The sequence below is a fragment of the Ambystoma mexicanum genome, chromosome 10, assembly GCF_040938575.1.
Source record: "Ambystoma mexicanum isolate Mex_15411 chromosome 10, UKY_AmexF1_1, whole genome shotgun sequence".
NCBI classification, from domain to species: domain Eukaryota; kingdom Metazoa; phylum Chordata; class Amphibia; order Caudata; family Ambystomatidae; genus Ambystoma; species Ambystoma mexicanum.
The window spans coordinates 514,802,583-514,821,896 of record NC_090932.1 but is presented as its reverse complement, the minus strand read 5'-3'; the positions used below and the strand labels follow the sequence as shown (position 1 = coordinate 514,821,896).

Sequence of the window (19,314 nt, the reverse complement as noted above, 5' to 3'; positions counted from 1 at the left end):
GCCCAGAGTACGGGATGCCGTGTGAGTGCGCTGCTTGCTGTGTGCTACTCTAAATTCTTTAATTCACAGTTATGAACCCTCCCAATGGTATGTATTTTGGCAACCTCTGAAGCCTGAAAAGTAGATCCATGCAGGCTTGACATGTGGCCAACTTTACACCACACCTGCAGATGAACTGGCCTGCTGTTAAATCTGTCACCTTTTTAATGGTATCCACTACAGAGTGTAATTTGCTTTCTAGCTTTGAGAACATTCAAATATGTAATTGCTCATTTTACTATAGCTGGTAAGATAGCTATAGCCGGTATGATAGCTCAGCCGGTTGAGTGCTCACTGCTGTGATGTGTGTGTGAGATCTGCAGATTGCAGGTTCAAATCCCGGCAAGGCCAACTCAGCCTTTCATCTTTCTGTGGTCGATAAATCAGTACCAAACACAGATCGGGTGATATTATATGTATCCCCCAATTGTGGGTAAGATTTGTGTTTGGAGGGGAGTTGGTTCCTGGTCTCCTGAATGAAACACTTGTGCCATCACTACAATAATCAGAATCCTTTGAGACTGAAATTGAAAAAAAGTAATTAGCAACACCTGAAAAGGAACACAGCTAACACAGCCTCCCTGATGAGAGTTTGAGACTTGAAAGTACTTGGAGGAGTAGAACTAACTATTGCGCTTTGGAACTGTAGCAGTTGGGATTTAACCCTGGTAATTTTTGAACATTGTTGGGACTATTTGCATCTGGGATTCAGCCCTGTTATTATTTTTTGAACTGTGTTGGGATTCAACCCTGTTATTACTTACATCAGGATTAAATGAATTGGAACCAGAGTGCGCGCCTGACCTTCTTTTTCTACTTGATGATATTATATGTATTTTTGCTCTATATGAAGTGCTTAAGCCATATCATTATCATTTGGCAGTGGACGTCTGCTTGCATTCATAGTAATTTGGTAATATGGGCCTATGCACACTGAAATTAGCGATACATATGGGGATCCATTCTTTTATGAAATGTATATCACATTTCAGTGATATCTTAACCATATTTTGCGTAGTGTACTTAGAAACAATGCTATGTGATGCCACTTCCTGTTTTGTCAAGGGGTAAAAGATCGTGTTCCATCGCTTCCCGTGATGTCACTTCGGGGTGAGGTCCAAAAACATCACTTCCTGTGATATCATCAGAGGTCAAGGGCCATTTGATGTTACTTCTGCTACCCCTGGCATTTTGGTGAAATTACGTCCCTGAGTGTGCAACCCCAAACTCAAGAGAGATGCACTAGACGAAGTACAGGAGGACTGCACATGGCTGTCTGCAGCCCAAGTGGGAAGGAAATATTGACCTAAATCTGCACACAAGGATTGAAATCTTATTTCCTGCAACACCAGAGCATTTCAATCTTTTACACGCAATTCAAAAGGAATCAGTTACCTTGAAACTAGTGACATCTTTTTGCTCCAAGAAACTTGGTTATGAAATGTATTTACAACGCATGCTATAAAACAACATGTAGATATGCTCACAAATCTATCATAGGAAGGCCTAGGGGTGGCTTATGTGGGGCCAAAGTCTTCCTAAATATATCAGAGTTTGCTCCTCATTTCCCTCATGCTAATGTGCTAAGCGCCGCACTTATGGGATTTAAAAAACCAACAATATTCCAACGATTCTTGTCTTTAACATGTATGACCCTCTCAAGGGAGAAGAAACAAGGTCAATCATGAGACATAGAGAAAACATACTTAATGAGTGGAATTATCTATATCCCGAGTTGCAGTGCATTGTAGCAGACGATTTAAACACCTAATGTGCTGTAGCTAAATGGTTTCTCTCCGGTGGGGAAAGGGGTGAACATACCCCTACTCTTTGGTGTTGCTAGGTCTAGAAAAGATCCGGGGTTATGCTAATTTTGCGACTGTCGAGACGGGGGTCTAGCTAGCCTTTTTGGTTGTAACCACTGAGCTTCTATCCGGGGCTACAACCAAAAGACCTGGGGCTATGGCTCCCTCAGCCCCGCCCCCAGCAACGCCTCTTCCCCTACTCCTGAAATCAGCCTTTGGCTGGAAGATGATAGAGGTGTAAACTATGACCAATGATATAGTGTAACACTACCACAGGTTGATAAGGGTGTTAGCTGAAGGTTTTGGGAGAACACATGCTTTATTTTCTTGTTCCCAGCTGTCCAGATGGTCTTGCCTCATGTTATACGTGGACTAATGGCAAGGTTAACACAAGGGTCGACTAATGAGAATGAACACATTTATAACAGAATATGTAATCTTTGATAGTGACATTAGTGATCACTCTATATTAAAGCTTACACTGGGAATGTTTGATAGTGATACTCGTATGCCTATAATAGGTGATGCCATAGTGGACCTACATGGTGATAGGGTGGTTTGGAGTGAAGCAAATGTGGTGGGATATACTGGAAAGTTGGTGGGCAGTGACATCTTACTGAAAGAATGGGAACATTTGGGTGTACATGTGGTTTTCTCAGCGCGAGAACATGTTTTAGCGTCAAGCGACATAGTCAAGAAAAAGATTCATATTAACAGGAAAACAAAAGATGCTATATATAATGCAATGATTGTTTGAAAACAAAGAGAATTAAAGTAAAAAATTAAAGCCATTAATAAGGTGCATTCCCTGACCTCAATAATGAAACATGCTAAGATTGTCAATGCAAGAACCCTATATAAAACTTGGATAACAATTCACAGACACTCTATAAATAATACATTCTGCCAGTTTATGTTTGCGGCCGTGCGCACCAATGATAACAAGAAGTTTTGCTACCTGTATCATAAGCATATGTTAGGGAAGGGCCAGCAAGAAAGCAATCTGATCACGAAAATTGCTTGGGTGAAGCACATCAGTAGATTATATTATAATGATACTCTTGAGAATAAATCTGATATACTTGGTCATCCGTTTGATCTCCACATGGACGTTGAGGACATATTGATGAATCAAGAGCTCCGGGCCCAGGCAGCTTGGCAAATGTTGGTATAAAAAATACTGCGTTACATCGGGCTGCTTTATCACATAGGATTTATAAAAGGATGATTGTGGGCCGCTATGTACCTGGTATTTGGAAGGAACCTATTCTCATGCTGGTGTATAAGAAAGGACCAAGAGTAGATCCAAGTAATTACCATCTATTGGCTATGATTGATAGTATATATAAGATATTCTGCAATCTATTATTAGAAAAACTTAACACAGGGGCTATGGTGAATAAATTATTAAATTGTCAACAGACAGGATTTTGCCATGGGATGGGAACCTTGCACAATATCTGGGCTCTTCATAACTTAATAAATATCACACATAGCAGCCCTGGTTTAAAGCTCTATCTTTGTTTTATTGATTATGCCGGGGTGTTTGACCGTGTGGTCAGGTCACATCTGTGTAGTAAGCCTAAAAAGTGGGGTATTAGCCCTGTATTGATCTATTTTATTAGGCATCTGGGTACCAATAAGACTTAATCAATAGGGGACCCTTTTATAAAACATAAATACACATTTTAGCCTTAAGCAAGGCTGTGTATTGGCCCCTTTATTGTATAACCTATACAGAGAGGATATGCATGAAGCATTAATTGATTGTAATGATTTTCCTCCTTATATAGACTGCTATCACATCTCCTGGGTATTGTATTCAGAGGACACTGTGATATTGGATAGGACTCCAGTGGGCCTGCAGCGATCACTGAGTGCACTCTATGCATACGCAAAGGTTAATAATTTGAGAATCAACTTGAGAAATCAACTTGGAAAAAAACTAAAATATTAATCCTAGATGGCAAAAGAAAGACAACCATTTTATATGGACGTTAGATGGTAAGAAGATTGAAAAGTTTGAGTCGTACATCTACCTAGGTGTCTAACAAATCTAGTGCACATTTCTTGGAAAATAATTTGACACCTAAGGTATATAAGACATTTGGCATAACATAGGTTATACGTGAAGATTCTGAATGAGAAAGATATGAGCACTCTGCTTAGGTTGTTCTCAGGAATATAAAGCGAAACCTTTAGGACATACAAAGCCCTTAGAGAACTCAAAACCTCCTGTGAGAAGTTTCACGAGGATATAGGTTGCTCTTTTTTTGACACACAGAACCTGACAGCATTAATGAATGCTTTAAAGACCAAGACATTGGCTTGGGATAGAATAGTTAACTAAGAACTTGTTACTGCACTTGCACGATCCGAATGTCACAAGGCCTAGTAGGACCGTTTTTTGTTATTCTCCATTTGTCCCCCCCTCTTGTCTTGTTGCACCTTGAAATGCTGTGTGCTGCATAGGCCCATTTTGAATACCCAATAAATTAATAAATAAATGTGAGAAGTTGGCAATTAAGAAAAGCTGTTGCGGATACATCAGACAAAGCTTTCCTTACCTAAATCCGTTTGAGTACATCAAAGTGTCTTACAATGCAGACTTGAGAAGATTCATAATGAAAATGTGCTTCAATGTTCTGTGAAGGCATCAAGAGTCAAGACACAGACAACAGATTCAAAGTTAAAAATAAAAGGATTTATTAACTCAAATGTCTGGATGATTGAAGGCCTAACTTGCCCTACACTAAGGTGGGATTTCCCTACCTGAACAAAACTAAGGAAAGTCTGAGTCTGACAGTTCCACTTAAAAGTCTGTCTGTGTCCAAAAACCTATCCTTGCCCTCACAACTGAAGCTGAGCAATATGTAGGGGTGTCAAAAACAAAAGTAATGGTGAGTTCTGAGCTCAGCTTCCTTTTCAGCCTCCCTGCCCCAAGTTCAAGAAAGTTCCACAACAGTCTCTGGGTTACCGTTCTTAAGTTCAAAACAGTTCCACAAAACCTTTGGGCTCCCTTCCCCAAGTTAAATGCAACACAGTTCCACTGAAAAGGGCTTGAGGATTCCATCCTCAAGACAACATCAAAGTTCAGCAAGTCTCAGGATTCCGTTCCCCAAGACTTCAACTTGCCAGCCTCTGCTTGGCTTCTGTCTCTCAGTGTTCAAAACAAAGTTATCTTTCCTTATGGATCAGATTAATAACTCTTTCAATGTATTATTTCCTGGTTTGCTTAAACAGAGTCTTTAGCTTTCATAGTTTAGGGTTCCCCGGCCGAGGCGCAGTTGTCAGACAAAACGGTCCACCAATTACAGGTCACGCAACCAGGAACCTTAGGCCTTTTTACCCACGCAGGTTCTTCTGCTTTTGTTCGTATGTGGGTGCTCCCATTGACTTGGCGTGTCCTTATCAGCCTTTTGGCTTTGCCACACTGTGTTACATAACTTGGACCAATCCTTGGCCCAGCCACTCTGTATCACACAACTTGGACCAATCCTTGGTCTTGCCACACTATGTTCAATTGCAAGAGTTAGTTTAGTGGTTATTTCACTCCATTACCACCTTATCATTATGCTCTCTCGCAAACCTCTTTTATTACTTTCTTGTCAAGCTGTAGTTCATATGCATTTATTCATTCATAACTTTGCTCATTAAAGTGTCATTCAGTGCAGTATTCAATAATTGTTCTGTTTGCTTTGCCATATTCTATTTCACCCAACTCGCGGCCTCAGGTTTGTTTCATCAATGTCATATGATTTCACTTGTACAGCGCTTGCCTCTCGTTCCCCACAGCCCCAGGAACGCTCCAGTCTTGTGTGTTCCTTTTGAACGGCTGCGCTGCCGGTATTCAGCTTCATTTCCCTTTGCTTGTGAGCTCTGCGTGCTCTCCTGTGGCTCTTCGGATGTCGCTGTCAGCTCTGCTCTGTTTCTGCAGACGCTGGCAGCTTCCTGCCTTCCTCTTCTCCGCTCATAGCTCCGGCGGCACGGCTTCCACCACCGAGGCTGCCAAACTTGCGGGTCCTTCGCAGCCCGGCTGCTTGTGGCCCCCACAAGTCCTTTGGGTCTTTTGCCGGCATCCCGTCTGCTCTGCAGGACCCACCACGGCTGCCTCCTTCATAACAGGACTGTTCCACAACAGTCTCCCTGTTGGTCTGTGTGTTGCTGGTTTCCTCCCTTTTTATACACCTGCAACCACCTGACAGGTTGCAGGACAGGTTGCAGGTGTGAGTCTTCAATTAGAATTGCCTGACTGCAATTAGAATGACATGCCTGACCTTCACAGTAATCTGTAGGCATCTTCTTTGTCCCAGTACTAGAGTGGTGAAATATGTTACTAGTGTTCAGTACTCCTAGTCAGCTCTTCCTCGTCCCAGTATTGTAGTAGGCTCAATGAAGAAAATTGAGGGGAACCGTTATACAATAGCCCATAAAGGGTGGGGGAAGGTTAAGTTGGCTTTCACAGGAAAAAGGGGGATACCACATTTCACCTGGTGGCACCCTATTCACAATCCCCAAGGTGATCCTCCCTTGCTTCTCCACCCCTAGGGTCGGGATCCAAGAGCAATGGTCTTTTCCTGACCACCCAAGCAGAGGATCCAGGGGGAGAAGGAGTGAGGATACCCTCTTGTTTCTCATAGTACTCCCTACTCTTTCCTATGTTGGTGCTTAGCAGGTTTTAATAATTGAATTAAGAATGTGCCGTTTATGCAAAGCATTTATCGAAAAAATCTTGTCACATTTTGACAGCCTGTCTGAAACTTGCAAGCATTATGTGAAGGGTTATAGTAGATTTGTCAAATTCTGGTCTTGTCTGTTTATGGCCAATTCATGGATAGTGACAGCTGCCTCTTATCATATATGATGAGAAGCCGAAAAACGTTTGTTGACATTGAAATTGATTAATTATTAATTCTGATTATTTATTTCGTTTGGATAGTTATTTCTTTTTAATGAATTTGTATGAAATCAATTTTTAAACCTTAAAATTGTCAATTTTAGGATATTACAGCAACAGATATTGTAATATTTGTATTGTATGTGTATAATGTTGTCTGTAATGTTGTTTAAAATGTAGTGTAAAAGGTTTATTTGTAAACCATATGTACCTTAAAAATAAAAATGAAATAGATATGGGCTGGTTAAGTGTGACCTTGATATAACCTCACATTGCAACAGTGCCTCCTATGCCAATACATTTGACTCATAGGTGGAACTAAAGCGCCACCTATGAGGCAAAACTAAAAAGAGCCCTTGAACTTGTCGAATGAGTTTTCTGTGTTCAGGTAGGTGAAGGCCACTTTAGATGCACAAACTGTGAAATGTTTTCAACCATTTCTCAACTCACTGCATTGCTGCTAGCAGAAATCAAAGGTAGCCACAGTCAGTTCATTAGTTTTGGCTATTAGTGCCACCTATAAGCCGAATCTATTGCCTTAGAGTGCAGCCAGGGCGAAAGGGCATATGACGAGGAACACAAAGCTTGCAGGTGTTGTTTGGTTATTTACTCACCCATTGACTGCCCATGGCCATGCTAATGCCGAGTGCCATTCAATCCACTTCCTGCCCCTCCTCATCCAAAACATATTCTCCTGGGCTCTCTTTGTGCTACCTTTAACAAGCCTTACTATCAAATGTTGTGCTCAAGGTGCCTGCCAGTGTTTTCTCAAAGCAGTCTTCTGAGAGTTCATTAATTAATTTGCCCTGTCCATGCGCTACTGGTGTAATAGAAATGTCTTTACCAGGTTTGCCTTCAACCAATCGATTTATAAGCACTATGCATGTTCTTCACAGAAGTCCTGTTAAAAACAAGTATTGGCAAAGCCAGCAGCATTAGGCATTTGCCAGGCACTGGTATTATGTGTCCAAGTACTCACACCATTTTGCAGAAGCTGCAATTGATAGGCAGTTAAAACCACTACGGCATTGCCTGGCAAATGCCTTCCCCATGCCTACACAAAAGCCAAAACTGTTGCCATTGCTTCTTTTGGATTGTAACTGAAATGGCAATGGTCTACCAAATCCAAACTTTCTTAATAAAATAGTAATAGGTTGGTTAAGTTCGACCTTCATATGACCTCACGCTGCAATGGTTTTGTCTTTAACGTAATGCAAGAGCATGTCCTTCGAGTACCTTTGCCTTTCATGCATTTACATCAAGCAGTATCTTTACACTCTTTTTTCGTGGATATGGTTGAGATTAGGCAACTGCACTATGTACATACAATACAGACCCTCCATTCTACAGATGATAGGTGCTCTTTAAGGGCACTTTGCTCAGTCTTCCCCTGACAGTACTCAGATCCTGGTCAGCACTCTGGACCACACGTCTCACAATCCTCCTCTAATTGGTGGAGCTCTTTAGCTGGAGCAAGACTGGAAATTGACTGCGATGATAGTGAGGTGGTCAGGGCAACAAAGCTTAGCAGGCAGCTGTATATGAAAATGAGACATGTTCAAAATTATGTACACATACAAATACCTTTTTTCCATTGTCATTTTCTCCCATGGATCTGTTGCCCAGAAGTGGCTGTACCACAGGTCCTCTCTGCCAGGTGCCAGAGTGGTTCGAGTTGTTCAAAAGCATTTTTTACAAGGAAAGGACCCTATGGTCACTCCTCCTCTTTCTCCTTACTCTCCCCCTTCGCGTACAGTTTATACACTCTGCATCAGGTGGAGGCCCCCTACTGATAGGCACCTGCTTTGGTGTCTGTCGGCAAAGCCTTTCAATTCCAGTGTTATCTGGGTGACGTCCCTCACCTGGAGGAATGGGGGATCTTTTTAAAATGGAAACTGGCCCAATTGCAAACTGGAAGTTATTGGTGCATTGAAGAGGATGGGGCTATGAAGAAGGACCTGCCCCTTGTGCTCCCAGGGGGTACAGGACCTTGTGCATATTTTATGTGTTTGCCGTCTTCTACACTGTTTTCAGAAAAGGTATCTGGAGTTGTTTTTTTTATTAGACATGCTGTAAGAACTAGCTAGGATGCATTAACTCTTATATATCTTGCCCATTCAAATGATAATTGTTTTAAGCTTGGGGAGCTTTTTTGTACCGCTTTGATCTTTTAATGCTAGGTACATTGTGATATATATATATTTTTTATAATTGTGATATGTAAGTATGGTTTATGGTTTCTGTAGAAACATTTTATCAACAATGAAATACACTGAAACTGAAATAGTTTCTGTATTCCTATGCTCAGAGGAACCACATCTAAATGGCTCTGGTTTCTTGCCACTGTCGTTGGTTCTATCTTCTCACACTGGTCTCCAAAGCAGGGCTGTGTCAGGAAGGCAGGGGTTTCAGGAAGGGGGCTCTCCCAACCTAAATGTCTTTCTCTTGCAGCTCAAGAACAGCTAAAAGAGAAGGTTCGCCATAGTGGCCAACAGGGGCGTTGCTAGGTGGGGGCTAAGAGGGCTATAGCCCCTGATCGTTTGGTTGTAGCCCCGGATAGAATCTCAGGAGCTACAGCCAAAAGACTAGCTAGCCCCCAGTCCCAACAGTTCCGACATCAGCTTAGCCCTGGGTCTTTTCCAGACATAGCAACTCCCCTGGTGGCCAATTGTATCTCCTAGGCCAGGCAGACAGGGGAATATTCCATGATGTTGCAGTTCCTTTGGTGATCCCTGACATATAACCTCCTGTCCCCTGTAGGAATGATCCAGGTACCAAGGACCAAGGTTTGCATCACCCTCGTAATTAGCCAATGTAACTCTCAAAACCATGCATCGAAGCCACAGAAGGAAGGAAGTTCATTGCAAAAGCAATTTTAGATATCAATATCACTTTCCTACATGGATTTGTTGGGCATTTTACCATCTATATCTGTAATCCTCCACCTCCCCAGGGAAAGAGCAGAATGCGAGCATCCTACAATGCACAGAAAAGTAGTATCTTAATGTGCATTTTATGACCTAGAAACCTTAATACATGTGGCTTAGTGACTTCCTTGTTTAACAGAGGGAAACATGTGCAGAACTCCTCTGTAGAACATTCTGATTGCTTATAAAGTAATTGAATAAAAAGCCACAATTTGACCTTCATGCAGATTCAATACCTGGGTGGGTGAGCTTTAAAATGTGTGATTGTCTCTGGCAGGTGCCTTGTGGAGAAGGGGGATGTGGCCTTTGCCAAGCACACCACCATCTCTGAAAATACGGAAGGTAAGTGATGACAGCCAGTACATAAAGTGTTCACATTCTTCTCCCAAAAGTGATCTGTGTTGACTGTTGCACGAATGCACGGCTCTTAAATTTTGTCACCTCACTGGGGAATATGCAGCATTTAATGTGTTCTCTTGTGCAGGAAAGAACCCAGCTGCCTGGGCGAAAGGTCTTAAAGCGACTGATTTTGAATTACTCTGCCGTGATGGTAGCCGAGCTGGAGCTAACAATTACCGGCGGTGTCACCTGGCTGAAGTTCCTGCCCACGGCGTGGTCTCTCTCCCTGAAAAGAGAGGACTTATTGTACGGATTCTGAATGCTCAACAGGTCTGTATACGGATCTCATGCTCAGCAGCCTCAGATGTGTCCCTAAGCATTGGACACGCCTTCACATTGCTGAGATGCATGCTACTTGAGCATCCCTAGTATGGTTTCCTACCCCTACCTCTCTGGAAGCCTTTCAAAGGGTAGGCCAGGGTACAAGAGACACTTCAGTAGAACGTTTGATGCCTCTTATCTATCCACCAACATCCCATTTTTAAGCAAACTGTCCTATCGAATAATTGTGTAGTCAGTATGAAAATAATGATACACCAGTGTTAGCAAATAAAGAACCAACGACTATCAGCTGACAAAGTCATGTTGTGCACGCATCAGTAGGCATCCAAAACACACATGCTTTGACTTCGCCCTAAAATGCATCAGTATTTTAGAAATTACTCCACTTTACTCCATACCTAATAGCTTTTTTGACTTGCTATCAATGTAAACACATTACTTACTATACATAACTATGCACTTTATAGCTTTTTGACTTGCACTAATGTACTGAATTGCTGCTAGCACTTTGCACTTTCATAAATGAATAGTATGTTGCGTTAGCACCTTATAGGCATTTTACGAGGATATTTAAAAGCTGCCAGCACTTTGCCCTTTAAATACGCAGTACATAACAGTAATATCTGTGCATTTTAGGCCTCACACGATTTGAGATTGATAGCTGTGGTGTCACGTGATCCTGCGTGCGCAAGCACGTGACACCGAGGGAAAAAGGAAAATAAAGGAATCACCGGAGCTGACGTAGGGTCAGTCCGGGTTTATGCATCGGAGCCGCGAGTCGCGTGGTTTGTTACGCGCGGCTGCTCCCGCGCTGCGCTGTGAGATCGCCCGCCCCCGCGCATCGGCGGAGGCGGCAACGGAACCCTTGGGGCCCTGACACACACCATCACACTGGCGACGAGGGGAGCTACGACCCCGACACGGAGCTGTGCACCGCCCGCATCAAAAGAAAATTTTTTTTTTTTTTTTTTTAAATCAAGGAATTGAAAACAGGCAAGCTACAGCCAGGAACAACGCTGTGATTGAGGTGGTTGAAGCCCCACCTTCCAGCCTAGACAGGGGCTCCCACACACAGCTGCAACGAATCCACCGGACACTCCTGGAGGAGTCCAACAGCCCTGACCAGGTACTACGCAGCAGCATACAAGCACCCTAGGCCCACGCTCCAACACCAAGGGATACACCTACAACGTAACATGTCGAGCCCAAGCACCAGCCCCGGGAGAGCCGGCTCGAGTCCTTCTTCCAGGAGGAGCATCTCCTACGAACACCCCGACCCAACACAAACATCATTTATGCCGCCATTTGACCCTTTCACCTCTGGCGCCGCCATCAGATGGGACATCTGGCTCCAACAATTCGAGATGCACCTCGAGCCCAGAGACATCACCGTGCCCAAGAAAATGCACACTTTCCTCCTACTGAACATTGGTGCTGCAGCCCTGCGTCTCTTTAATGCAACACCCAACCGTGGCAGCGCAGACAACTATGACGCAGCGAGATCCGCACTCACGAACATGTTCAAGCCCGACCTCAACCCGGACTACGAACGCTTTCATTTTTGCATGGCGAGGCAGCGAGAGAAAGAGACGGTGGACAAATTTCACGCCCGCCTTCGTGAAATGGCGGTAGGCTGTAAGTTCCCAGACGAAGAATTCGCCATCCGTCTCCAAATCATTAATGGAATATCCTCTGAGAAACTGAGACGAGCTATACTTTCAGAACGTAACATACGCCTATCACGGATCCTTGAAATGGCGCGCCTCCGCGAACAGACAGAGGACCAGGTAGCAGTCATGGAAGCAGCAATCCAAAAACTGCCACTAGACAGCCCCGGACCTATGGAAGATGTGGCAGCCATTTCCAAGCGCCAGAACACTCGCACGAGACAAGATTGGAAGCCCCACCCACCACAAGGGCGGGACAAGAGCTGCAAATGGTGCGGAAGCCCATGGCACAAAGGTGAATCATGCCCCGCATGGGGTTCCACGTGCAGGAAATGCAACCGCCTTAACCACCTTGCCGCGGTCTGTCTAAACCCACCGGACAAAGACTCGACCCCGCGCCAGGCACAAGAACGCCGGAAAAAGTTCGCGCCCAGAGAAAACTCACACCCCCAGACACGAAAAGGAAAAGCCAGAGCCGTCGATGAGTCCCAGAGGTCCCCAGACTCGAGTGACAGCGACGACAGCGACAGCAGCACGTCCCCCGATAGAGGTGACAAGAGTAGACGGAAAAAAGGGAGCAGACGGATACACCGAATCCATCTCATATCTGCAGTTGAACCACATCGGTCACGGCAGAGGAAGAGACCGTCGTGCACCGTCTTCTCCGATGGAGAACCACTGAAGGTGGTCATCGACACCGGCGCAACAGTGAACGTCATGCCGGTAGCTGCATTCAACAAACTTCACCCAAAGCCCGAGCTCCAACAAAAAAGAGTCAGGCTGTATGCCTACGGTTGCAAGAAACCCCTCCCCGTGCGAGGGTCATTCAAATCAAACTTCGCCCACGAGAACACCAACTGCCGCGCACGCATATATGTCGTGGACGCCGGCTGCGAGACGTTACTGAGCTGCAGGACAGCAGAGAAGCTGAAACTGATACAGTTCGCGTTCAGCCTCCAACAAGACAAACTCAACAACTTACTAAAACGACACAGTAAACTATTCCAGGGCATCGGGTGCCTCAAGGGGAGGACCATCAAACTCCACATAGACACCACAATTGAACCGAAAGCAGTTCGGCACAGACGGATCCCGTTCCACCTACGAAGTGCGGTAGAAAAAGAACTGACCAAGCTAGTGGAAGAAGGGATCATTGAAAAAACATCTGGACCAACCCTGTGGGTCTCCCCCATGGTCGAGGCGCAAAAACCCAAACAGCCGAATGCCGTAAGAATTTGCATCGATATGAGACTTCCCAACGTCGCGATCGGGAGAGAACGCCACGTAACCGCCACGATCGACGAACTCATCGTAGACCTCACCGGAGCTACAGTCTTCAGCAAACTCGACCTCAGGTCAGGCTATCACCAGCTACGCCTATCGAAAGAATCCAGGTACATCACTACCTTCTCATCTCACCTCGGCCTGATGAGATACAAAGGGTTGAACTTTGGAATATCCTCTGCAGCAGAAGTGTTCCAACATGAAATCCGCAAAGTTATCGCAGGCCTGGAAGGAACCACCAACATCAGCGACGACATCCTCGTATATGCCCCAAATAAAGAAGTACACCATCAACGCCTAGCAGCAGTCCTGAAAAGGCTCGAAGACGCAGGCCTGACACTCAACGCAGAGAAGTGTGAATTCGACAAGAGTGAGCTGTGTTTCTTCGGATACATATTCAGCGCGGAGGGAGTTTCCCCCGACCCGTCAAAAGTGCAGGACATCAAGGACTCCAAAGCTCCACAATCTGCCTCCGAGGTGAGAAGTTTCATGGGGATGGCTACCTACTGCGCACGTTTTATCCCTGACCTCGCAAGCGTCGCAAGTCCACTCAGAGAATTAACAAAGAAGGACCAGAAGTGGGAATGGACCGCTACTCACCAACAAGCGTTCCAACAAATCAAGGACACTCTATCTACCTCCACCACCATGGCATTCTTCGACATAAGAAAACAGACCGAGCTTCTCGTGGATGCCAGCCCTTGTGGCCTAGGAGCAGTGTTAACCCAAACTGACAATGAGGGCAGAGTTTTCCCCATCGCATTTGCCAGCAGAGCCCTCACAAAACCCGAACAAAACTATGCGCACATTGAAAAGGAAGCATTGGCCATTTTGTGGGGATGCCGACACTTCAAGGTCTACCTGCTAGGGAAGCAAGCTAAAGTTTTTACAGACCACAAACCACTAATCCCGATCTTCCGAGGCTCAGCCCCCCACCCACCTGCACGCATAGAAAAATGGATGCTGCAGCTACAACCGTACAACATTGAGGTGGAGTACCGCCCAGGATCAGACAACCCAGCAGATTACCTGTCTCGTCACCCAAGACCGGCTACCGACAGTGAGCAGCACCACGCGAAAGAGACCAATGAGCATGTCTGTCAGATAGTCGCCTGCGCAAGACCGAGAGCACTGACTCTACAAGAAGTCATACAGGAGACAGAAGAAGATACCGTTTTACAACACACTGCGGCAGCCATCCAGTCTGGCAATTGGAAAACTTATCTGACGTCAATTGCCCACCGCACAACACCAGCCCAAACCAAGCTCAGAGCACTGTTTGGGATCAGGCACGAACTCTCAATAGCTCCCGAAGGAGTGCTGCTGAAAGGACACCGCATTATATTGCCTGAGTCCCTAGAGGAAAGGGCTCTCAGATTAGCACACAGCGGACACCAAGGAATCGTAAAGTCCACGGCCTACCTCAAGTCCAGGATGTGGATGCCGAACATGCAGCAAAGAGTAATAGAGCTAGTCGAATCCTGCGCGGCTTGCCAAGCATCCAGGAGGCCCGAACACCCCGAACCAATTAGCAGTACCCCAAGAAGCTGCACACGCTGGGACGCGGTCAGCATGGACCACTGCACCATCGCGGGAGAAGGGTATCTACTCGTAGTCATCGACGAGTTTAGTAGGTATCCGGAAGTCGAACATGTAACCTCGACCAACGCCGCGACCACCATCCTCACATTGGAGAAGATATTCGCCACCCACGGAATCCCGAGGAAAGTGAAGAGCGACAACGGGCCCTCTTTCACCAGTCAAGAACTACGCGACTACTTCAAGGAAGTGAACGTCAAGCACCAGCGAATCACCCCGAGATGGCCCCAAGCAAATGGAGACGCAGAAAGATTCATGGGATCACTTACCAAGGTCATCAGAATCGCAAAAGAACAAAGACACTCGTGGCTGACGGCCGTATACCGGTTTCTGAGAACACACAGACAGACCCCGCACTCAGCCACCGGGATTAGCCCCGCCGCCCTCATGTTCGGGGTACCTATACAAGCAGAACTCCCCATACACCCCCACTGGACAGCCCCAGAACCTGACATCCCCGCGATAGGCGCCAGGCGACTAAGGAGAAACGAACAGGAGAGCATCGCCAGGCGAGCCAATCACCGGGAATTAATCCCAGGAGACACTGTCATTGTCAAGAACCGGGCACCGCCCAAGAAGATGTCCCTAAACTTTGAAACACGACCGTGGACAGTCAGCACAACCAACCACAGCATGGTCACCACCACCCGGGAGGGAGAAACCGTGACACGCAACATATCGCACTTCAGAAAAGTACCTCCGGAGATGTGGGAAGAACCATCAACACCCCCAAGGGAAGACGGCAGAAGGACGCCGCAGACTCCTCAAGGACCAGCTCCAACGGAGAGTCTAGCCACGCCAGGAAACGCAGGCGGATCACACTCGCCCAACAGGGAAACCGAAGCAGAGATCACGGGGAAAGACAGGCCTACAGAACGGAACACCCGCTATCGCCTGAGAGAAAAGCCCAAACCGTCATGTCGCCTCCAAGGATACATAGCAGACGGAATCTACAGGCGAACGCCCAAACCAAGATGAACCCCGAGAAAGACAGCAGAGACAGTTAAGTCGCATGTTCCTCTGCCAGTCAAAACTGTATACAAGATCCCGTGTTAATTACCATGTTATTAAGTGTAATGCATAAATATCTCCAAGTTGGGGAGGAATGTGGTGTCACGTGGTCCTGCGTGCGCAAGCACGTGACACCGGGGGAAAAAGGAAAATAAAGGAATCACCGGAGCTGACGTAGGGTCAGTCCGGGTTTATGCATCGGAGCCGCGAGTCGCGTGGTTTGTTACGCGCGGCTGCTCCCGCGCTGCGCTGTGAGATCGCCCGCCCCCGCGCATCGGCGGAGGCGGCAACGGAACCCTTGGGGCCCTGACACACACCATCACAATAGCAATATGTAAGATAGATCTGACAAGCACTGTGCACTTTTATAGTTATCTGATCTGTACTATGGAATCAAATTGCTGCTAGCACTCTGCACTTTGACAAGTAAATAGGACGTTGCATTAGCACTTTATAGACATCTTGCGATAATAGTTGAAAGCTGCTAGCGTTTTGTACTTTAATACACAGCACGCAGTAAGAATACTGGTGCATTTGTGGTCTCATATCATTCGAAATTGATAGCATTGTGCATGTAAGATCTGGCAAGCATTATGTATTTCAGAGCTGTTCGATTTGAGCTAAGGAAATAAACTGTTGCTAGCAACTTTCACTTTTATAACCAAATCGTATGTGGCATTAGCACTTTATAGATCATTTGCGGGAATAATAGTGGTAAGTTGCCAACATCCTGTACCCCTAATGCGCAGCACATTGGGCCACATTACGAGGTTGGAGGTAGTCATGGCGCTATTAGCGCCATGACTACCTCCAATACCAGTACCGAGTGCGCCCTCGTTCAATAGGGACTTACCGGTCTTTTCCGACCTTTGCGGGACCGGTAAGTCCCCATTGAAAAAGCCATTCCCCATTCCCATTTCAGCCCCCACAGGGCTCAATGGGAAGGGGGAAGGCGCTAATAACGGTACCGCAAATTGCGGTACCATTATTAGTTCTGAATTCCCTTAACGGGCCCCGTCCATAACGCCTGGTAAAACCAGGTGTTAAGGAAGGGACCCGCTAAGGGACCTCGGAATAGGGCGCAAAGGGATTACCGGCACCGATGTCCTTAACGGTGCCCAGTATCCCTTTGCGCCCACCTCGTAATGAGGCCCATTGTGTTTTTGTGGCTTTGCATTATTTGAGCCCGATTGCATTGGGGATGAAACTGGAAGATTTACTTTCCTTTTCCGGTATTAACAGAAGAAGCACAAATGCGAGGTTCCAAATAACATTTTTTATTAGTTCTCACACAAAGATGGCTGAAAGATTTAGCCAGAAAAGAATGGGAGGAAGAAGTCCTCTTTTTACCTCCATGATTTGCACACACCGGATATTTTAACATGCACTTGAGATTTGAGGCATTTGTTGTGAGCAAGAGGCGAGACAGCCGCAAAACGTGTCAACGCCACAGCTATTTGGGGATACATTATGGGAGGGCCATAGTCTAATGGCTTTTAAAATTTAAATGTATTTGTATGCTGTGACCTTCTGCTACAAAACGAAACATAAAGGAAGTATCTGTTGAAGGACGTGGTATCCCAAACGTTATTTTTGAATCACTACAGAGAGTGCTACTCTCTCAGCTGATGAATAATCAGCAATACGTTAATATACATAACTATATTAATGCAAACTGGATTTGTATTATTTTTAAATTTGTATTTATAGTTATGAAGCACGTTCCCCAAAGCTCTAGTACCAAATCAATCATAAAACAGTACACAACATGATCCATACAAATCTGGATGAAAGTACTCAAAGAAGACGTAGAAAAAGAGAGAACATCTTTTTTTAGTGGAGTGCGGAAGATGACAAGAGACAAAGCAGAAAGAATGCGCAGAGGAAGTGCATTCCAGTGCTTTGGGGCTAACAAACAAAAAGCTTGGAAGCTAAAATGAGCACAGGGTGGTCGAAGTACACACAGGAGGAAAAAAGAGGAAGACTGAAGAGAGCGAGAGAGAGTATACAAAGAAACTAGAGAAGACAAATAAAGAGAAACTGGGCTGCATAAACCTTTATAGACAAAACATACAACATTAAGTAGAATACGATAGTGGAAAGTGATCCAGCAAAGAGATTTTAGGGAGGGGGTTATAGGAGCTTGAGATGGAAGACACAAAATAAAACAAACAGAGGCATTAAAGATAGACTCTTTGAAGGGTGCAGTGAACTAAAATGTGGTTATTTGCCCTCCTGAGTGGGAGAAATCCCATAGAACCGGGTGTTTGACCCATGTTTATTCTCAGTAGAGGAGCTCCCACACCCTTGTTTAACACAGTAAAATGAGGCTGTTGCCCTGACACACTGGGGACAAATCTGAGTGCTGAGGAAATAAACAGATGGCACTGCTGGGAGCCGGGAAAGTGAGGCTAATTTTGTGGGATTTCCCCACATGCATGGCATGAGAGGAGTTTGCACCATAGATGGAATGTGAGCAACCCTTACAAAAGGAATGAACATCATGGGGCGACTCCTGGAGAGAATTCACGTGAAGGTGAATAGAATATTGGCATTCCTGTCACAAGGTTCAATTTGCCTCTGGCATCCTTGAGAGCATATGGAATACTGTGGCGCCCAGTGACATATGTGGGTCTTCTCTCCCATTAGGACCTGGCAATGGGGAAAACGTATTTGATATATATAGTAGTAGAAAAGCCGGTGTACATGGGCTAATTTGCGTAAAGGAAGACATTTTCAGAGAGTAAATATATTATGTGGTGTATATTAATGTAATTTATGTTAATAGAAAAAAAGAAATTGTAAAGTATCTTGCTCCTTTTACGTGGAGGAGTAGTAACTTCAAACAAAATCTTACAGACTCTGTTGAAAATTCAACATAGTACATATAGCACATACAGCCAATTGTTGTATCTGCTCCTCATTGTCTTGGATTCCACTTACAGGTTTTGGACTCAAATATAAAGTGTTGAGGGATGTCAGGGTAATTCAATTCACGTGCAGCATGATTCGAAGTAGACATGAAATCATAAAATAAAGTAAATTGAAGTAAAATAAAGTTTAAAACATACATGAAGAATATTATTGATATGATAATAGATACCAAGAAATATTACAATTAATAATTACATAATACGTAAATGTTATGAAATGTTCCTTAAGTGGAGTGCTAAAGATGGCAAGAGACAAAGCAAAAAGAATGTGGAGAGGAAGTGCATTCCAGTGCTTTGGGGCTAACAAAGTAAAAGCTTGGAAGCTTAATTGAGCACAGGGTGGTCGAAGTACACAAAGGAGGAATAAAATGGAAGACTGAAGATGGCGAGAAGGAGTATACAAAGAAACTAGAGAAGACAAATAAAGAGAAGATGGGCTGCATAAACATTTATAGAAAAAACATACAAAAT

At 45.0% G+C, this 19,314-nt stretch overlaps 1 protein-coding gene across 1 annotated transcript in view; it reads left to right on the top strand.

Moving 5' to 3' along the window:
• LOC138491524 (serotransferrin-A-like) overlaps positions 1–19,314 on the top strand; it is a 658,259-nt gene that overhangs the window by 561,444 nt on the left and 77,501 nt on the right. The window contains exons 14-15 of the mRNA XM_069618062.1: positions 9,946–10,010; positions 10,153–10,337. Coding sequence (XP_069474163.1) covers positions 9,946–10,010; positions 10,153–10,337 — 250 coding nt within the window. The remainder of the gene's footprint in view (positions 1–9,945; positions 10,011–10,152; positions 10,338–19,314) is intronic.